At 54.2% G+C, this 21,197-nt stretch overlaps 1 protein-coding gene across 2 annotated transcripts in view; it reads left to right on the top strand.

The window, feature by feature from the left end:
• Nol4l (nucleolar protein 4 like) overlaps positions 1 to 21,197 on the top strand; it is a 122,720-nt gene that overhangs the window by 44,232 nt on the left and 57,291 nt on the right. For both annotated transcript variants that reach the window (XR_002821020.1, XM_004630803.2), the window contains exons 2-4: positions 1,837 to 1,992; positions 7,836 to 7,947; positions 15,322 to 15,431. Coding sequence is in view for 1 of the 2 variants with exons in the window: in XM_004630803.2 (XP_004630860.1) it covers positions 1,837 to 1,992; positions 7,836 to 7,947; positions 15,322 to 15,431 (378 nt within the window). In the remaining variant the exon portion in view is untranslated. The remainder of the gene's footprint in view (positions 1 to 1,836; positions 1,993 to 7,835; positions 7,948 to 15,321; positions 15,432 to 21,197) is intronic.

Genomic DNA, 21,197 nt, shown 5'->3' with positions numbered 1-21,197 from the left:
CGCCAGGGAGGCATATGCAACTTGGACCACATAGCCTAAAGTTCTAAGCTACATCTGCCACTTCCTAGCTACTTTGCCCCAGGCAGGCCCAGGCCCTGAAAGCTGCCCAAGGTTGTATCATGCCTGGGTAAGCTTGGCCAGCTGCAAAATGTGTGTGTGTGTGTGTGTGTGTGTGTGTGTGTGTGTGTGTGTGTTGCTGGTGATTGAACCCAGGGCTTAGGCTTTCTAGGCAAGCACTCTACCATTAGTCCTGCAAGTACTTCTTAGTAACTTTATGGAGCAGTCCCTGTGCACCAGGTATGGGGCAAAATACAGCACCTCTCCCCCAGCAGTTTGTGGCAAAGGGGATTTTTTTTTTTTTAAATCTCCATTGTATAGATGAAGATGAAGGTCCTAAGGCTCAAAGAAACAAGATAGTGCTCCTCAGGGTCACATAGTCACTTAAAAGTTGGGACAGAGTGTGTCTAAATTGCCCTGCCAACTGCCACTTATAGCCAACCTCTCATTCAGTATTGTTATTTATTGAACACCTGTTATGCGTCAAGCATTGTTTGAGGTGCTAGAGAGGGCTGGGGATAAAGTTCAGTGGTATAAGCGCCTGCTTGACAAGCACAAGGTCCTGAGTTCAATCCCTGGTACTGAAGGGGAAATGAAAAAGCTAGAGAGATAGCTAGGGGCCGGGGAGATAGCTCAGTAGAATAAGCGCTTGCCTGGCAAGTGCAAGGGCCTGAGTTCAATCCCCAGTTCTGAAAAAAAAAAAAAAAAATTAGAGAGACAGCTGGAGGGAACAGATGAAGCCCACATCAGCAGCACTGATGCCCTCTGGTGGGGTCTTCTGGGCAGGAATTATCTTGGCGATGTCTCTTGGCATTTTTGGAGAAAAGCCTGACTCTTTCCCCATATCCTCTCCAATCTGCTTGCTCTTAATCTTTGAAGCTGCATAGAGCCCTCCCAGCTTCCCAAAGGGAGATGAGGTCTGAGACCCAGAGTCCCTTGCTCTGTACATCTCAGACCTTTGGGGTTCAGGAGCTCTGCCCTGGAGTTCTGGCCTTGCCCCTGCATTGTGCCCTGGAGTTTTTCCTGCAGTCCCCTCTCTGGGCAGGGAAGGCAGGTGCCAGCCCAGCAGCTGTTGGCTCTCAGGGACCCATCTGGATCCTGGCATACCTTGTCCAGGCCAGCTGACAGCACTGGTGCCAGCCTGATAAGAGACTGGGGATCCACGGCCACCTTGCTCCCAGCCCTGCCACCTCCACATGGCCTCATGCCTGTTACTCTTTGCATCTTCAAACACAAAGAGGCTGGGGGCTGTAGCTGCCACTCAACTACTGGAGTGGGGAGGGTGGGCAGTGGTGAAAAGCTTTGTAGAAAGCCAGGGTGGAGGCAGGAGCCACCCAGGTGATGGGAGCTGGTCCCCTGGGATCCCAGCCCAGGACCACAGTGAAAGGTTACTGCTAATTGGTGAGCTTCTGATGGGGCCCGCATCTATTTAGCACTCCCCCCTCCCCAGAGAATCCCAGGATGGTCTTGGCACAGCATGTGATTTGAGAGCTCCCCGCCCGAGTCTGGCACAATCTGTCTGAAATTGTGAACATGGAGCCTCTTGGTTTTTTAATTTGTGTTTTCGTGGTCATGGTTCTCTGCCCATTGTTGCTGGTAGATTCAGTAGCAGCAGCCACGCCGCCGCCCCGAGTACCCCCTCCCAAGCCCCCCTTTGGAAGCCATGCTGGGTCAGGGAGCAGAGCCATCCCTGGCCCCTGACCCATGGCCTGGGCCCCAGGGCCCAGCTCTCCCCACCATCAGCGCTGACACTAACACAGCTTGTCCACCCTGTCGCAGGGGGCAGATGGCCTGTCGGAGCCCGAGGGCATCTCTCTGAAGCGGGTTGCTGTGGTGGAAGATTTCTTTGACATCATCTACTCGATGCATGTGGAGAGCTCGGCAGAGCCAGGCAAAGCCCCCAAGCACGCCGGGCAGAAGAAAACCTACCGGGCGGTGAGATTTCTGTCTCTGTCTCCTCTGGCAGCCCCAGGCCTTGGCAGGAGGCCACCGGCTCTGCACATGTTGGGCGGGGGGCGGGGCGGGGAGCTGAGGCGTGATGAAACGGCCTTTGGGGACCCAGGGGGGCACAGGGCAAGGGCATGGCAGCCAGAGTCGGCTCTCAGGGACGAGGGGCGGGTCCTGTGGTCTGAGCACAAAGGAGGAGCAGGTTGAAGGGAGTGCGAGGGAGGGGAGGAGAGGGCCAAGCAGAGAGGAAGCCCTCCTCTTCCCAGTGTCTGCCTCATCCCCTCATCCCCTCCCCAGCCCCTTGCAGCCTGCTCTGGGGGGGCAGATAATAAGCATCATGGGTGCCAGTGCTCCCAAGCACAGCGTTTACTGCATGCCAGGCCTGTCCTCCAGCTTGCTGTGTGTGGGTTCACCCAGCTCCCCACATCACCACAGGAGGTCAGTACTGGGAGTCCCAGGCAGTCTGAGGACCTGCTTCCCACCCTGTAGGTCACAGTTAGATTTGGTGCCGGGAAGCAGAGGGCAAAAGCAAGACCCACAAAAGCAAAGGATGTCTTCAAGGTCAGCTTTGAGAAAGCAACAACCCAGGTACCCGGGCTGTCAGCAGAGGCACTGCCCCCACCTCCAGGCTTCAGCACCAAGCTGAGGGAGGGAGTTCAGTGAAGAAGGTGGCCTGTAAGCAGGGCTTGGAGTCTTGGGTAAGCAGGAGAGAACAGAGACAGCAGTCCAGAGCAGGAACCATCACAAATGATGGGGGTGGGGGGTGGACACACGATGCACACCACAAGGGACTGTGGTCAGAGCAGAGGCTCTGGTCTGCAGGTGAGCTGGCTGTGCTGGACCCCATCCCCCCAGCTCTGAGCCCTTTGTTTCTATGATGATCACTGTTTTATGCACCTTCAAGCCTTGAAACTGTGCTATGAGTGGGACCTTGTGGTCCCATCTCCCAGCTAGAGAAACAGACTCAGAGACCTGAGCCTCTGTCCAAGGTCACACAGCACCTGAGTGGCAATCAACTGGCATCCAGTTACCCCTTCTGTGTTGAGTCTGTCTTCAGAATCCTAGGGATGGGCCCTGTGAGCCCAAAATCCCCTGCCTAAGGCAGAGGTGACCTCACTCCTGTCCCTACGTCTTTCCATAGGCACCTAGGCACAACTGGGAGGGCAGCCTAAGTCTGGATTTTTCTCATGTGGCCTCGCTTTTCAAGAATCCCATGCAAGCAGGCCAGGGGCTTGATCCTGGGGCCTGCAATGCCAACCCTGCCCCTGGGGGAGCTCTGAGATGGTGATTGAGACTGGGCGTGGTGGTGCGCACCTGTAATCCCAGCACTTGGGAGACTGTAAACAGGAGAATCACTATGGGTTTGATCTAGTAGTGAGACCCTGAACACCCTGTAGACCCTTCCCTAAAATACAGAAAGAAAGAAAGAAAAAAAAAAGGAATCCCATATGCTGAATGGGGATAAGAAGGGACACCAGCCCGAGAAGGAGGAGCTTCTGAGGGCCCTAGAAATGCTTACCCAGTCTCCTACCTCCTGTCACTTGCTCGCCTGGGGTCTGTGCTGCAGGATATAACTCAGGAAAGCAGTGGAGGATCCTTCTGCCAGAAGGCCTAGAAGGGAGGGCTGCGAGGCAGGGGTAATGCAGCCCAGTACTGATGAGGCCCAGCACACTTTCCCAGTATTGAGTCTCCAGTGGCGCTGGGCACTTAGCACGTGCCAGGCTCTGCACTCAGCACTTCCCTTGCCCACCTTGCTGAGCTTCACATGTGAAAGTCACATGTGCAAAGCGGGTGTCTTAGGAGGAAGAGCCAGAGGCTCAAAGAAACACATAACCTGCCTGAGGTCACTCTGCCAGCCCCAAGCCTGTGTCCTGAGCAGTACACATCTTACCTCTCTGCAAACCTCCTGTGGTCAGCAGATGGGCTCTGCCCACGTGACTTCAGATGGCCTGCCCTGAGCCTCTCCTGTAGCTTTCCTGGGCCTGGGTCTCCCTGCTATGGGTTGGGCTGGTCCCTCTGGCATTTGCCTCCCTGGATCAAGCGACATCCAGCCCTTCGCTCTGTACTTCCTGGCTTCTCGTCCATATGCCTGCCGCGTGCCCCACTTCCCGCTGCCCAGCCTGGGGCTGGCACATGACTGGCATTGAGCCAGCTGGGCTGCTCACAGAGCTGGAATTTCAGCAGCAGGGCCAAGGCTGGGCTGAGCAGGCCAGGACTCTCCCGCTGTGGGTGTGAGGCAAGGAGGCTGCACCCCAACCATGTGCCTCCTCGCCCTTCCCCCCCTTCCCATCTGTCACCCTTCTTATGCCACCCTTTTCCTCTTCAGGGGCAGGGGTGGTTCCTGGATGCTTTTGTCCTGCTCTTTTCACCCGCTCACATTTCTGTCCACCCAGGCCTTGCTCTGGCCCTGCCCTGCCCTCACTTTTAGAATGAGCCCCCAAGGTAACCCTGCTATTGGCTGTGGAGGGGCACAGCCTGGCAGGGCGGTGTTTGCAGGAGGCCCTTCACAGAGGGGATTTTGGATCTGTTCCTGTGTGTGTTGCCAAAGTTGAACCCTGGGGCTGCCTTGTAGTTCTCAAGATACAGGGAGCTTTCAGATTCTTACAAGTCTGTGGCTCCTGTAGGGATGGGGGCCTGGCAGGGAGATGGGCAGACATGACACTAGAGGAGGTCAATCCTACAGCAGGAAAAAGGACTTTTTAGTACCTACCACTGTTTGGCAATGGATCAGAGGGCAGGTGAGCTTTCTAAGCCTTGTGATATTGGAGTTGGGATGGGCAGAGGCATTTGTCCTGGATAATGCAGGGGGATTCAGATTTTGAAAAGGAAGCCCCGTCTTAGCCACTGATGTAGGTAACCTGAGGTTCCAAAGATCCCAGGGTATCTCACCACTGCCAAGCCTTCCAGTGCCAGGTAATTTCACAAAGTTCCCTGAGCCCACACATAGGACTTTTTCCCAAGGGACTTTCCTGTTTTCTGAGGTTGGAGTGAGCCCTTTTGCTTCTTCTTTCTCTCCCAAAGTCCTGGGAGGCCAGATCGGGTTCTAGGGCCACTTTAGAGTTGAGGCTAGATGTGGTCAGCAGCTGCTGCAGGCCCACCACGTACTAATCCACCACAGGGCAGAAGGAGGATCTTGTAAAGTGGTGCAAATCCCCCCAATTGGCCTCATCTGTCTTTGCCGGCCTCTGAGTTGGGTAGTGAACACGAGGCCTTTCAGAACAGTGACTTCGCAGACACCATCCACAATCTTTCTCAGTTTTTTCCACTCAGAAAAATGGAGAAGACAGATTCACATGTGATTTCAGTGTCCAGGCAGGAGGTCCTGAGAGCAGGGCCACAGGCAGCCCTGGGCAGCTCAGGGAGACTGACAGGGACAGGGAACTTGGAGCTTCCTCTCCTTAGACGCAGCAACTTTGCCCTTATCTGTTTCAAGCTTTGCGCTTCAGCATGGGTAGCTATTTCTAGAACAGGGTCTGCTGCTCTGAAATCATTTGAAAACCGCCATCCTATTGATGAGAGCGTCCTCGAGGACTATTCTTCTAGTTCCAAGTCATCTTGTGGTCCTTGTGGCCTGGGGCATCCATACACTCACAGAAATAGAGGTCCCATTTCTGGTCCTGGGCAAGGCAAGCCAGGAGGAAGAGCCAAAAGATGCCTGCAGGATGGAGGCAAGGGAATGCATCCTCCTTCCACAGGTCCCCATGGCACAGAGCAAGGCTGCAGACAGTCCAGCCCTTCTAGTGTGTCCAGCAGGGCTTTCCACCCCACCCATTTGCCACACCCCCAGCTCAGAGGATGCCTCTCTCTCCTTTTTCCCTTCTCTGGGGGACCCAAGCCCAGGAAGTAGGTGCCATGCCTAGTACTCCTTCCTGTGTGGGAGGCTAATCAGCACAGGTCCCCTGCTGGGGCCCCTGCCAAGGTCAGGAGAGCCAACCCAGGAGAGATCATTCCTGGGCTCTCAGCAGGCTCCTTCCTGTCCTACCTGCAGCCCCTAGCACAATAGCCAGATCAGGGCCCTGCTTGGACCTTTCAAAAATAACTCTGGTGCGGGGCAGGTGAGCAGGCAGGCAGCAGGGTTGCTCTCCGCAGTGAACCTTGCCCTCCTTTCCCTGCTGACTGGGCACCCTCCTCCCCAAGTCACCTGCTCAGCTCTCCGAGGCCTGCCCTGGGGTACTGTGTCTTGGCAAGTCCATGGGGTCATCAGTTGCCCAGAGCCAGTCACAGTTCTCCTCCCCACCCAGCACACACCAGAACCCTGTTCCTGCTGCTGTGAGCCCCTCAACCAAGCCCATCTTCCTCCCAGCAGGTGCGCTAGGAACGAGTCACTCCCAAGACTTCCAGCAATCCTAGGCTGAAGAAGATGTCCCTGTGCCTGGCAGAAAAGTCCCCAGCCCTCGGCCCTGACACAAAGGTTCTCCCATCTACCAGCTCGAGGCAGAGGCTCTGGAGGGTGCCCTTGCCCCTGACCTCCAGTGAAGGCAATCAGACAGGGAATTTGGAAGGGAGATTATTCATCAGGAGCCTGCCTCCTCTACAGAGCACCAAATCAGCTGAGAAATAACAATTGTGTCACCAAAATTAACTCGCCTTTGTGGAGGGCAGGAGTGGCCCCTGGAACCAAACAGGCAGGCTGAGCTGGGAGCTCCTGCTCTGCAGTCTGCCTCCCCCCCACCCCCCACCCCCCGCGCCCCCGGCCTGCTACATCCTCACCCCCCTCTGCTGGACACCACAGAGGGGGAGCAGGCATTCACGCGCCCCCGTGGGAGGAGATGGTGCTGCCCACTGTCCGCGGGGAGGCAGGCCGGATACAGCTAGAGCAACCCCAGCCCTCCACCAACTTTCCCAGTCAGGCTGCAGCGAGGGCGGAACGCCTGGGTGATGCTGCCCCTTAGTGGAGAAGAGCGGGAGGACAGGGCTCCGGGAAGCGTGTGTGACACCTGCGACAGAAACCTGGGGCTGCAGGGACCCTTTGGCCCCACAGTCAACAGCCAGGGCCCTCAAGGTTCCCAAAACTGAGGGCAAGGGGAGAAAGCTGGACCCCTGACCCACGGCCATTCTTCCTTACTCCTACCTAGCCCTTTCGTCTTTCAGTTCCCTTTTATTTCTACCTTCCCTCCTGTCTGCCAGTGCTTTCTTCTCTCTTTGGGTAACCTGAGGTAGCAGGGCCTCTAAAGAGCTGTGTGACCTCAGGTGAGTTATTTCACCTTTTTGGTCTTAGTCACCAGGGGTGCAAGGATCCCTAAGAGCCTGTCAACTTTGAAATGCCCAATATTCTGGTGCGAGCCTTTCGCAGCTCTTCCCTAGCATCGGGTTCTGTTTCTAAGCCAGAACCAGTTAATTTATAAGTGAGTCTCAGTTTATCCATCTCCAAGAGGGAATGTTTCTCATCCTACTCTAGCAGTAAAATGTTCTGAGAGGACTAGTGCTTATTACACAAGCTAAAGACTAGCTGATGTGGTGCTGGGCATGGTGGTACACACCCGCAAGCCCAGCACTTGGGAGGCTGAGGCAGGAGGATCACTGTGAGTTTGAGACCAGTCTGGCTACACAAAGAGTTCAAGGCCATAGTGAGACCCTGTTTCAAAAAGACACCCTTCCAAAAGGACTAGGTGATGTTTAAATGCTTTGCTTTTGCAATTTTTAATCCCCTTTCTTCAAAACTTAAAAAAAAATGGCTTTCAGCAAAATTACAGGCTCATCCTCATAGCTCAGAATAGGGGACACTTGCCCTCACACTCAGAAAATCCCCAGTACCTGCCTCAAAAGCACAGGCCTGGGTAGCCCATTTGCCCCCATGGGTTGACATGACCAGCAAACTGATTCCTCCCCAGATCGCGGAGACCTACGCCTTCCTCCCGCGAGAGGCTGTGACCCGCTTCCTGATGAGTTGCACTGAGTGTCAGAAGAGGATGCACTTTAACTCCAATGGCCTGGAACCCAAAGGTAGGGAGTTGTGGGTGAAGGATGCTGGACAGGGGCTCCTACCAGTGGGCCCACCCTTAGCTGCACAGGAGGAAAGTGCAGGTGGAGCAATTGTCACTGTTCCCAGAGGCCAGTGTGGGTCTGTGACGCTGCCCAGGGAGCCTTGTTCTGTCTTATTTAACTCTTTCTAAATGTTAAGTTTCATGCAGAAGCCAGCAGCCCCATTTCTCCTGCTCTCCAGTGCATGACCAGCCCTTTACTCCCAGCCAGATTTCAGTGGAAAATGGGCACCAGCCCTAGAGCGCTGTTGTGCTGGCTGCCTGGGTCTCATGCTTGCCTCTGTTTCCACATGGGTGCCTGTGGGTGATTTGTGTGCCCTCCTGCCTGTGGTGATAGGGGTGTCTCAAGTCAGTAAACTCCCATGGGTGTGGGTTAGTTAAAATGTACAGAAGACTTGAAGGTCACTGAAGCTGGTCCCTGGGATCATTGTGCATGCTCCCTGCCCTGTCCTGACCAGTAAGACCAGCGAGGGCCTCACCTCCACATCATGCCCATCTGCCCACAGGTGACTTGGACCCAGGAGATGGGCTGGTACGGTTATCACTCTGCCCTGGGGAATGGTGCCCAGGTGGGTTGCTTACCAGCATTTTGAGGCCTACCCAGAGCCCTGTGCCAGCTCCTGGGCTTCTGGCTGGCAGGCATCACTAAAGTTGAGGAGTTCTGTCTGAGGATGGGAAGAGTGAGAATGGTGGGGATGAGGGGGCTGCTCCTCGGGGGGTGCTCAGGTGGTGTCCACAGGCTGGGTAGGAAAAGTCAGCTACAGAGCTGAGCAGGCAATGACCTCGGCCTCAGAATACAACCATCGGTGGTGCTTTCCTCTCATTGTCGTGGCGCCTGATGCATGTAAGCAATTTCTGACATCAGCTGACTCACCAAAATCCAGAGGCCACTGGGCCATGGCTGCTTCATCCGGGCACATCGGCTGGCATCCAAACCTCATAGCTCTGGTTCTGGTGTCAGCACAGGGCTCCAAGGCAGTGCTGTGTGGATATGGACTATACCTCAACTGCTGCAAGTCTTGGCCAAGTCTTGCAAGTCTCTCTGAGTCTCAGTTTCTCCTCTGAGATGGAGTTAAGAACAGCCCCTCAGGGGGCTGCTGAGGTTTGGAGGTAGTCCACATGCCTGCATGGGCAGCCAAGTGGAACATGTAGGTGTGGCTGTGGGGGGTCACATGATAAGGGTTAAGTGTCTGAGCCATTCTGAGGATGCTGCCTGTGTGGCCTGAGCCTTGTCATGTGGCTGCAACTCCGGGCCAATGTGGCAAGTGAGCTGGGGGCACCTTCTTTGCCTTGCTGCCCAGCCTGCAGTTGTCCAGGCCCCAGGGACCTGTGTCCTGGTTGTGCCTGCCTGGATTCTGTCCACCCCATAGCCTGCCCCCTCCCATTCCTGTCCTGTTTCCATAGTAACTAGGGGAGTCAGCCCCACGGTGCCTAGGGGAACAGAGGCAGGGCCAGGAGGGGCTGCACCTGTGAGCTGCCCCGGGTGACTTCAGGCTCCACACTCCACTCCCCTGCTCTGCCTTCCTCACAGTGAGGATGCACCTCACCTCCCCCAGCTCCTCACTGAAAGCTGCAAGGTCTTCCATGGCCGCGCTCATCACAGCAGCAGGCCGCTTCCTCTTTCGCTGGCTGCCACCACCACGCCCCCACACCCAGAGAAGAGAAAAAGGAGGGAGGGAGGAAGCTCACAGCCAGGAGCTGCCTAGAATATAAACCAGCTCAGTGGGCCCTGTGCAGAGCCTCTTTCCTTGGCTTGCTCTGGCAGGATGGAAGACATCGCTGCCTGTCCTCAGGGCAGTACTATTTCTGGGTCCCAGGTACTAGGCTTTCCTATTCACAGGGTGAGAAGTTGGGGGAGCAGGAGGCCACATGGAGAAGTGTGGGCCTGGGTCACAGAGGTCTGGCTATGCAGCCTGGTCCCAAGGCAGATTGGGAACAGCTATTAACAGAGAAGTGTTGGGTGAAGTCACTCAAGCTAGCTCTCCTAGGAGGCAGAGAAGGAGGCAGGAGAATTCACATTCTCATGTTCAGAGAACACCATCCTCCTGGGGCTGTGAGGATGCAGGTGAATGAAATGAGACTTGAGTAGGGTACCTGGGCTCCCTGTGCCCGTTTTTCACCTGTGTTGTACCATGACGCCCAGACACAAGACTGCCAGTGTCTAGGTGACCCCACAGAGACACACAACCAGCCTCCACCAAGGTGGGTACCACAGCACGCAAACCCGGCCCAGGGACACAGCATAGAAGAGAAGGGCTTGGTTTCTGGCAGCTGCCTGTGGCAAGCTTCAGGGTCTGAAAGGCTCTCCTGTCTGCTACCTGGCCAGAGGCATCAGCCTGCAGGCCTGACCTTGTCAGCTGACAGGTGCCCCCTCCCTTTTCCTGCTCTCCGTGAGGGCTTGAGCTCCCTTTCCTTCCTGCCCGGCTTCCTCAGGAACCCCTGTCACACCAGTGCCTGGCCCCTCTCCCTTTCAGCCCTTGTTTCTGTCCCAGGAAGCTGGGAGGCACTGCAGGGGAAAGGATGGAGTCTCCTTGAGGGAGGCAGGGAGAGTGCCTTTCTTCCCAGCTCCATGTTAGACAGAAAGGAAGCTGAGTGGCCTCCCTGGCTCAGCAGTTTGTCCCCAGCAGCATACAGGGCCAGGACAGCCTTGTGTCACGCGTCCCCCCCCCCCACCATCTCAGGGGCCAGGAGCATCTGGAAAGCCTAGGGTGGGAAATCCCAGGGCCTCCGGGCTACACACTCCTCTTCCTGGGTGGAGGACCAGAGAGCCAGGTGTGCTCAGACCAGCCCTGGCTCAGGGAGAGGGACGCTGGGCACATTTTGGTCTTCCTGTGTGACAACTTGACATTGCATGGTTGTAAACCCCGAGCTGGCAGTGGACACAGTAGTTCCACCTCCTCAGGGAATGGGCTGTCCATGCAGGTGGCGGCTCCAGGGCAAGCTGGCCTGTGGTTCCTGTGAGGTCCCCAAGTTGCCCCCATGTCTGGGCCCTCCAGATGCCTCTTCCTGTCCTTCCCCACCCCGGCTGCTTTTAGTCTGGTTTTTTTGGCCCCTGCAGAGCAGGTCCTGCCTGGCCCCAAACACTGGCCTGTTCTCGCTCTATTCTCACACTCCTTGTGTGACTGTGGGACAGTCGCATGGCATCTCTGCATGGTGTTGTCTCCTCTGTAAGATAGGGGTGCTGATACCATTCCCCACTCATGGGGTTCTTGGGAGCCTCAAGCAAAAGGGCACACAAGAAGCACTTGGCAAATGCTCGGTAGTCCTTTACTGGGCGAGTGAACACGGGTCCTCTCAGTCTTCCTCACAGTGCTTTCCCCAGCTACTCCCAGGCCCTCGGTCCACCCTCCTCCGAGCTCTAATGGCCTGCTCAATCGTGCTCACCCCCTCTCCTTCCTGACCCAGAGGCCAAGCCATATTCTTTTTTCCTGCCTGCCCCACCCAATGCTGCATGGGTGCTCCTGAAAGGAGGACTTGCCTGCAGCTTGCTTTCCCTGGGAGAGAGCCTCCCACACCCCCTGGGCTGGCTCCAGGCCTGGGAGCGGTTTCCAAGTCTGAGCCCCACACACCACACCAGCTGCTGGCCTGGCCTCCCTATGCCAGGCCCTCCTTGCACCCCTGTCCTTCCACATGTCACCTGTGCCTTGCTGTGTGCACCCAGAGCCCCTGCCATTCCAGGAGGAGGAGCTCTTTGGATCAGAAGGTGAGAGCACATGAGAACTGCCACCTTCTGTCCCACCTGGAGAGCGGGAGGGCCACTGCTCCACCACTGCAGCATTTGTGATTGATGGGTGCTGGTGGTGCGAGCTGTGGAGGTTGGCAGTGGCCTTGGCTTGGGCAAAGCCCCATATCACTGATTATTTTCAAGGCCATGGAAAACTAGGTCTGGCACCTGGGTTGGTTTCAATTTTCTTTGGCTAAGAGGTGTTGAAACCTTTGGGCACCTCCTCCACCTCTCTTCCCAGCAACCTACTGGATTATTTAGCCACCATGACCCTCATGGGCTCCTGAGTACTCTCCATAGTAACTGTCCACTGGGGCCTTCAGCTTGTGTATAGGTTCGAGCGTGGCTACCACCTCCTCAGTGAGCCCCAGGAACCCCTCTTCCTTGTTGGACTTCTGCCTGAGTGCTCCTGTCCTGGTGTGGGTTGCCTGTGAGCCTCTGGCTCCAGGTCTGCTCCTCCCCACTGATAAGGTTCAGAGACTGTGGGGCTCCTCCTGCTGAAAATCTCTTATGCCATCTCCTCACCGTGTGGCCAAGCTCTGGCCTCCTGCTGCCTGCTCCATGGCTCATGTGCTCACATGCAACGTCCCCTGGCCCACAAGGTGTCACACCAGACAGGTGTTCTCTGGTGGGTTTGTGGGTTTGCTCAGGACTAGGCATCCTGCCCTCCTCTTCCTGTCCTAGAAGTAGCTTCTGCTCTGTGGAAATGCTGGAGAGGGGAGACCTGCAGTGACCCCTTCCTGCCTCCCAGGAGTGCCATCCTAGCCACTAGGCTTTGTTATGCTTCATTTGCTTAAGCCCAAATAAAACTGACTTTTTTTATTATTATATTATATTATTTATTTATGAGATGGGGCCTCACTGTTTAGCTCAGACTGGGCTCCAGCTTGCTTCCTCCTGCCTCCACCATGCCCAGTCTATAACTGACTCTATGAACAATACTTCTCCTAGGTAGTCGTGGCATTTCAGCCAGGACCTGGGTGAGCGTCAGGGAGAGAAGAGCCAGCTCCTGGCCCCTGTGGACATCCACAAGTGCCTGGTGGCTCAGTGGCTTCTCACCAGACAAGCTCCTCATCTTTGAGGAACTGAAACAGTAACAGTGGATCTCAGCCCGAAGGCCCGCAATCTGCAGCCAGGAGCCCCAGCTTTTTCAGCAACTCTACCTCGGTGAAGTCCCTGGAATGTCTGCTGATGTCGCCTCTCAGGCAATTGGTCGGGGGGAGGCAGAGCCCGAATGGCCCCTGTGGCCACAGACTTTAAGTCTAGGATAATGGTTGCTTGGCCAGGAGAGGCACAAAATGCATCTTTTTATATTTTGAGACATGGTTTCCCTATGCAGTTCTGGTTGGCTTTGCTTTTTTTTTTTTTTTTTTTTTTTGTCCCAGAACCGGGGATTGAACTCAGGCCCTTGCACTTGCCAGGGAAGCGCTTATTCCACTGAGCCATCTCCCTGGCTCCTTTTCTTTCTTTCTCTCTTTCTTTCTTTCTTTCTTTCTTTCTTTCTTTCTTTTTTTTTTTCTGGTTGGCTTTGAACTCACTTGATAGCCCATGTTGGCCTCAAACTCAGTGATCCTCCTGCCTCAGCCTCCCAAGTGCTGGGATTACAGGTGTGTGCCACCATGCCCAGCTTTACATCTTATTTTTCTTACATACCATCTGACTTCCTGTCCCCAAATCAGGAAAGAGCTCTTTAAAAAGGGGTCTGGGGTGAGTGAGCTACTCAAAGCCAGTTTCTGAGACCTGTTGGGTGACACTTCTTCCCTCCACAAAAAATGGAACACTCTTCATGTGTAACAACATAACTAAAACTCAAGACAGACTTCTGCATTTTTATAAAACTTGATAACAACTATAGACTAGCCTGGTAGGTTCCTGGTCCCGGGGCCCAGCTGACCTGAAGTCCTGCTGTCTGCAGAGCTGTCCCAATCTTGACCAAGCTGGGTTTCTCCTTGTCCTCTCTGTCCCCCCATGTTTGTTGTGCTTTTTTTCTTTCCTGTGGTAAAATATTTATAACATAAACTTTTCCATTTCCCTGCTAATCATATCATTTAAAGACATTAATTGTCACTACCTATTTCAAACACCTATGGGTGTTCTTTGTCACCCGAAATGAAACTAAGTACCTTTTTAGAATAACGCCCCCTTCCCACTGCCAGGTAACCTCTATTCCACATTCCTTCTGTGCATGTGTCCACTCGAGACACTTCATGCATGCTGAACTGTAGTGTTTCTCCGTCTGCATTTGCTTCCCTCACCTGACGTGCATGGTTGCAGGATCTTCTTTGTTTTGGATGCTGGCTCAGGAGGGGAAGAAATAGTCATCGTAGGAGAGATTTCATTTACTTCCCCGTCCCATCTCTTCCGTGTGGCGTAGGTGTAGTGGGGAGAGAAGAGGGCGCTCTGACTAATCAGAGCTAAGCTGTTCTCACTTCCCCTAACAATTCTCAGATCCAAAGGCCTGGGTGACACCAACCTGGCCTGAGGTCACTGGGGGGCCAGAGAAGCAGGTAGTTAGGACTGTTCCCCCAGTAGCTTGACCAGAGATTTCAGGAGTTATCAAATATTCCTACCTTCTGACCCACGAATTCTATTTCTTGGAATCAGTTCTAAAAAGAAAAAGATCAGAAACACAGGTCAATATTTGTACACAGAGATGTTTCCTGCAGTGATGTTTATAATAGCCCCAATGAGAAACCAGCCATATAGCCGATCAAAGGAATGGCTTAAGTAAATTATGGTAAAATATTATGCAGCACTAAAAATTATATCTGCAAAGCAAAACAAGAGCTTTGATGGTAACACTTATGACAAAATGTTAAACAACCCCCAAACCCCACGACCCCTTGAAGCAGACTACAAACTTTAGTATGCATTGTGATACCAAATACGTAAAGAAGAAGTATGGAAAGGGAAAAAATAAACAGAAGCATATGCAGAGCTGCTTGGTACAATTATGGCTTTGTAAACTTTTCTTCATATCTCTCTGCACTTTGCGGATTCTCTACAAAAAGAACATGCATTGCTTTGATCTTCTGGGCAGCAAAGCAGCACATGGGAGGAACACACCCCTCTGCATGTGATTAAGGAGGAGCGAGCATTTGGGAGGGCAGGGGCGCGGGGCCTGGCTTGGACCTGTGAGCCATATGGGCCCTGGGGGATGGTGGCGGGCCTTGGCTGAGCTGGGTTGCCTGGCCCGTGTGCAGCAGGCAGAGAGCTGACCTAGGCCAGAGTTGGAAGCTTGAATGCCTTCAGGGGTCCAGCAGGCACCCCAACTGGCAGAGGCGGGCCACAGAACAAGGACTGTGGGGCAGGGGGTGACAAGCAGCATGCACACCCAGTGTTGAAGAAGTGGCTGCGGGGCTGTCTGCTATGGGAGCCCTGGGTGGCCACACCTTCCAGTTTTTAAAGAAGCCGAATTTCCACATCTTTTAGCATGTGAAATGCTTTTTTCAATTAAACATGCCTCCCCACCCACACCTGCCAATTGGCAAGTGTTCCAACACCAGGCAGCCAGTCAGTGGCCTCTGGCCCACCTTTCTGGGTTGAATTTTGCACATAGGTGACAGGGACCAGCACAGACTGAAAGGAGTTCCTTTTGTTCTTTTTTGCCAGAAAATGAGCCTCCATCTCCTCTGGTCTCCGGGATTATTGATTACAACATGCCCCTCACTTCCACCTACTTGAAGCAGATGAAGCTGCGAGTGATGAATTCCCAGGAGCAGGTAAGGCTGCTGTCACCCCCCACCCACCTGGAAGTGTCCTTACTCTCCTGGTTGTGGCCGAGGCCTACCCCAGTGTGGGGCTGGGCCTGTGTCAACACACTGGCAATAAAAGAGGCCTTATCTGGTCATCTAGGTGTGCAGTCAGGCAGAGAGGGAAGGAACGAGTGTGCTCCTCCTCAGAGGGTCTGCCAGGCAGGCAGCCCTGCTGGGGTGGGGCTTCACGAGACCCTAGCAATGCAGGCTTCATAGAGCTGTCCCCAGGACTGGGCAGTAGGATGGGTAAGACCTGGACTCTGTTCTGCCCTTTGTCTGTTGTGTCACTGGCCTCCTTTCCCCAGGGAGGTGTGAGAGAGAAGCCCTGGCTACCATGCCGGTGGCCTCTGTTACTCTTGAGGCCCAGGCAGGCCAGAGCACAGGCCTTGGAGGGTAGCCCAGGCTAGATAAGGCCCTGGCCCCCCCCCCCACCGGCTGTCCAAGGCTCCCAGCTGTGGCTTGCCAAGGGCTTCCAGGCACCATGGAAACAGGCAGTGAAAAGAGACTCCCTCCTGCCTGCCTCCCTGCACAGAGCACCTTCTGACTTCTCCAGGCAGGCAGCAGAGGACTAGGCAAGCGCCGCCCTCTCTTGCTATCATGGCCTGAGACCATGGGGATAATTTCTCACCTCTGGTTTCAAGTGCTCTCATCTCTGGTGACATCTGCACCCACTAGGTGCTCAGACCTGATGAGGGGAACAGCTGTCCTTCCCCTGTGGAAGGACAGGGCAAATCTCCAGTCTGACAACCAACACACTGCACTGTCCTGTGCCGCTGGTCACTTTCACAACGTGAGCATGTGGGGGTGGGGTGGGGGGGATGGCTTGAGGCTGGCTGCGTGGTGATGAGGCACAATGTGTTTGGGCCGCCCCTGGGCCTGTGTTACCAGGCTGGAGGATTTGGACTGGTTTGCTTGAGCTTGTGAGGCCACGCCCTCCAGTGTCCATGCCGTGCCCTGCCCCTGGAGGCTGAATGAAGCCAGCTTTGCTCCTGGAGCCAGAGCTGTTTGCGTCTGTGTCTCCCCGGGCTTCTCGCCTGAGCGCCTGTCCTGTGATGGTTGCATCAAAAGTCATCTCACTGGGGAAACAGTGTTGGGGTTGGGTTTCCGACTCACAGGGATCACATTGTTTGTGCTTCGGATCTGCCAGTCACCAGGGTGGTGCTTTTGTTACTAGTTGAAACATCTTAACCCTACTGTGCCATCACCTCTGCCTACCGCTGTGGAATAATTCATGGACTTTCTTTTTGAGGGGCTTGGGGTTTAAGACAAGGTTTCATGATATTGTTCAGACTGCCTGTGAACTCACTTTGTAGCCCAAGCTGGCCTCGAACTTTTGGAAATTCACTTGCCTTAGCCTCCCAAGTGCTGGGAATACAGGCGTGTGCCACCCCACCCAGTGTGGCTTTTCTCTTCCTATCACCACCTACCTACTCTCTTATTAACCTATTGTTCACCACTACACTCACTTGTTGCCCCAAAGAACAAGACCCAGAACCATAAAAACAGCCTCTTTGGCCCACCCTTTCCTAGGATGGGCTACTGGGTTTGATCCCAACATGGCCCGTAGCCATCAGTGACATCCTTTTAGGTTTGATTTGGTTTTTAAAATCACATGTGTGCATATGTCAGGCGTTTTCGTAAGGATTCAGCCATTTGCCAAATACCTGTGGAGCCAGGCTCTGGGGGTGGGTAAAACACCAATGTTTCCCAGGTCTCCTTGTGACCCAGTGGGAGATGGATGGTAGATAGGAGCAAAATCACACACAAATGCCTGTTCATGGTAGGTGGCTGTGAACAGTTAAGGAAATGACACATCAGTCATCCGGGTGAGGAGCGTCAGGCAGGGTGCATGGCGCTGTGGGCACATGGGGTAGGGGAGGGGCCGAGGCAGAGCCCACGGGAAGCTTGCTATAAAAAAGGATGCTTCAGCTGAGTTATAGATCTGAAAGGAAGAGCAGTACCTCCGGCTGAGGGGGCAGCCTGTGCAAAGACCCTGTGCTGTGGGGAAGGACAAGCCCACAGAGATCAGAGAGGTGACCGGGCTAGAACAAGGAGTGAGGATTCTGTCTCTGAAGAAAAAAACAGGGAAAACAAAGCACTTGGTGAGTGAGGAAAAAACTAATATTTGTGAAAGATAGGGGCAGGGGCAAGCACTGTCCCAAGGGCGCGCTGGGACTCCAGCTGGGGCTGAGGCTGGTGGAGTCTCTGAGAAGAACCAGCTTCTCCTGTGCTGCAGCTGTAAATCAGGGTGCAGAGGCTTCTGGTACCGCCTGGCCGGTGAAGCAGCCTCCATCTGGGCTCCCACTTGCCGACCTCCAGCACTCAGCAAGCAAGCACGCTCAAGGCCTCAGCCTCGTAGGCAGCAGCACCTTATCCCTGTTTGTAGCACGTCACATGGCAAAACAAGCGATCGCACTGCTAGCCAGATTATTTATCTGCAGCAGCAAGGAGGGGCCAAGGACCAGAAGCCTTTGATTCTCAGCTTGTGTTGGACCTAAAAATACGCATCCTTGAGTTAGCAGCTTCTTTCCCATACAGCGCCAGAGGCGCAGGGCTGTCCTCGGGCAGGAGAGTGGCCCCATCCCAGCACAGCCTGGCACAGGCTCTGCTGCTGGTGCTTTGAAGGTGGTGTCATAGGAACGGTCACAAATGCCAGCAGGGGCCACTTGGGTGTTTTCTGGTCACTAAGGCAGGCTATGTGGAAAACGAACCCAATTCTAAGGTGACAGAACCAGGGGAATGGTGTTAGTGCTGCACAAAGCCTTACACTTAAGACTTGCGGGGCAGATGAGCCCCCCCCCCTTTTTTTTTTTTGCAGTACTGGGAATTGAACTTTGTGCTGTGCTAAATCCCTGGCCTTTAAAATTTTTTAAATTTTGGGACAGGATCTTACTAAGTCACTAAGATTGCCCAGTCTGAGCTCAATCTTGGCATCTTCCTGCCTCAGCTTTGCAGAGTGCTTGTACTTTGACCTGACCTTTTTTTCTTTTGATGCTGTACATCCAGAAGACAGTGATAAGACAAGGAGAGCACATGCCCTCACCTTGCTTTGGTCAGACAGATTGGGCACGGGGTTTTCTGAGGGCTGCACAGGATTGGGCAACTGTAGTTCAGCTGTGTCAGTTCAGTACGCTGGGAAGTGAGGCTTCTCCACGGAGAGTGTGAGGGCAGGTACAGGCCAGGTGCTGCGTGCAGGGTGAAGCCAAATGGTGGAGCTCTGTACATTCGTGCAAGGCCCCAAGCTCCATCCCAGCACCACAACACAGAACACTCCAGTAACAACATTCTCACAAAGGAAAAAGATTCTTCTCCAAGTCTGGTGCAATGCAGCAAATATTTTTGTGACCTCAGAGTATAAGATAGTGAGGGTCAGGCCTCTTCCTAAGACCCAGCCCCCGGGAGTTGGAACCAGAGTAGCCACTATCAGCTGAAAGCATGGGGCCGTTTGTAGGTATGGATGACCAAGAGGTAAAACCGGGATCTCAGTTGTGCAGGTAAGGAATCCATCTCCTCCAGAGAGCAGGCAGGAAGCTTTGCGAGGTACGAGGTGCAGTTGCCTTAAGGAAGGGCTGAGGGGGCGCTGTCTCTTGAGCCGAGGTCCAGGGCCAGTGCCGGGGTGCTGGCTGTGCTCTCAGACACACACTGCCACTGCTGAGGTTCCAGATCCCCGTCCAGGGCAGAGCAGCACACACCGAGAGGAACAGTGTTGCTTCTTCACACAGCTCTGGTTTTGTTTTCTGTGTAACTTGGTTTTTTTTATCCTTGTTTTTCCTACTTACACATGTAAACACATGACCTTACTAGGAAGATCATTAGCCAAAGAGCAAGAGCATAATGATAAAAATCACCCTTGTCCCTGGTGGGCTGCTTTGTGCCTGTAGTTCCAATACTGTATTCAGGAGGCTGAGGCAGGAGGATCACAAGTTTGAGTTCCCCCTAGACAGTAAGGTGAGACAGCATGACAAGATGCCTGGGAGCACAGGCCTGTGCCACCATACCCAGCTTACATATAAAATGTGATATCTGCCTTATATAAATATAAAGTAGAAAGAAAAAGACTAGGAATGTTTATGAAATAAAAAAAAAAGTCTGGGAATATAGCTCGATGGTAGAACAGCCTAGTGTTCAGTCCCTGATAACACACACACACACACACACACACACACACACATATCCACTACTGAGATCACTGTGAATACTTTGGTGTCTTCCCTTCTGTGCTGAAAGGCGATTGGCCTGTTCCGCTTTTCTGCTGCTGACCTTCCCTGCTGTCCCCCGTCCCTTTGTACACTGGGTCTTCACATCTCTACCTATCAAAGGAGCTGGCTGAGAAGTTCTGTGGTCACTCTCACAAGTCCCCCCACCCCTGTGCATGTGCTGAGCCAAGCCCTGGTCCATATGTCAAGGGACAGTAGTGAGCAGGGCCGAGTCCGTGCCCTCAGGTCATACAGTACAGTGACAGGGATAAGGAGAACTCACGCTGTGGGGCCTGCAGGAAACTCTCAGAGGAGCAGCCATGCAGGGAGCCAGTGGGCAGGTGCTGCTTTGGGCAGAGTGCTGTGTCCCGCCGCCCCCGCCCTCAGCCCCTCACCCTCAGGCTCTGTGGAGCCACATCACTGCCTTCGTGCTATACAGACTTGATAATGAGGCCCAGAAGGTCTGCGTGTGGGTCGAGGGCATAGCCACACCCCGAGCTCCCACATGACCCAGACAAGGCTGTGCTCATGAAAACCTGCAGCAGCCACACAGGCAGGCATCGCCCGTGCACTTGAAGAAGGGATGTGTTTGCCAGAGGTGCCAGCCTAGGACCTGGGGGTGCCTTAAATATGGGAAAAATAAGGAAATAGGGGGAGAGGAAGCTGGCAGTGGATGCTAAGCAGCACCTTCCCTAACTTGTGAATGTCAAGTTTCTTGCATAAGCGCTCATGTGCACATGTGTGTGCATGCATGTACATGCATGCGTGCGTGTGTGTGTGTCTGTGTGTCTGTGTATATTGGTGATACTGGGGATTGAACTCAGGGCCTTCACACTCAGCTACATCCCCAGCATCCTCTGCCCCTCCCCCCCCCTTTTTTTTTTTTTTGTTCCTCGAATGCCTTCAGGGCACTTTTGGCCAGCGGGAGGCTGACAGCTTTGTGGAAGCAGCCACTTAAAGGACTGAGCTAGGGCCAGGACCCCATGCCCCTCCCCTTTTGAGACAGGATCTCTGCGAGTCATTAAGTTGCTGGGCTCTAACTTTCTACCCTGCCTCAGGCTCCCATAGTGCTGGTTGTGCAGGCCCGGCCACCACAATGGCCCACATGTAACACTTGGTGCCTACCTTATCCTGCTCCTCCTGAGGTCACAGTACATGAACCAAAGCCCTGCTGGAGAAATCAGACATGGGAGCAGGGAAGCCCTGCTCCAGCTCCATGCTTGCTCTGCTTTACCCAAGTGGAGGCTCTGCTCCCTGATTCTGCGCCCCCCTCAGCTGGAGATGTGTCCAAGAAGGCTGCCAGCGTCTGCCTCATTCCTTCTAGCTCAGGCAGTGCTGTATGTCCTGCTAATGGTTTTAATGTCCTCCCTGCAGCCTGCGAAGTGGTGTGCTGCTCCATTGTCTAAGCCCACGTGACACAGGAGGCTCTTGCTTGCCTCCATTAACCTCTGCCTCTTTCTCCTCTACATTCTGTCCTGGCCCAGAGTTTTCTCAGGGTCTGGGAAAGTGGGGGAGGTGAGGCAGGCCCTCCTCCCAA

Source organism: Octodon degus, unplaced genomic scaffold (genome assembly GCF_000260255.1).
Source record: "Octodon degus isolate 3935 unplaced genomic scaffold, OctDeg1.0 scaffold00037, whole genome shotgun sequence".
NCBI lineage: Eukaryota > Metazoa > Chordata > Mammalia > Rodentia > Octodontidae > Octodon > Octodon degus.
The sequence above is the reverse complement of the archived record's forward strand: the minus strand, read 5'-3'. Positions and strand labels throughout refer to the sequence as shown.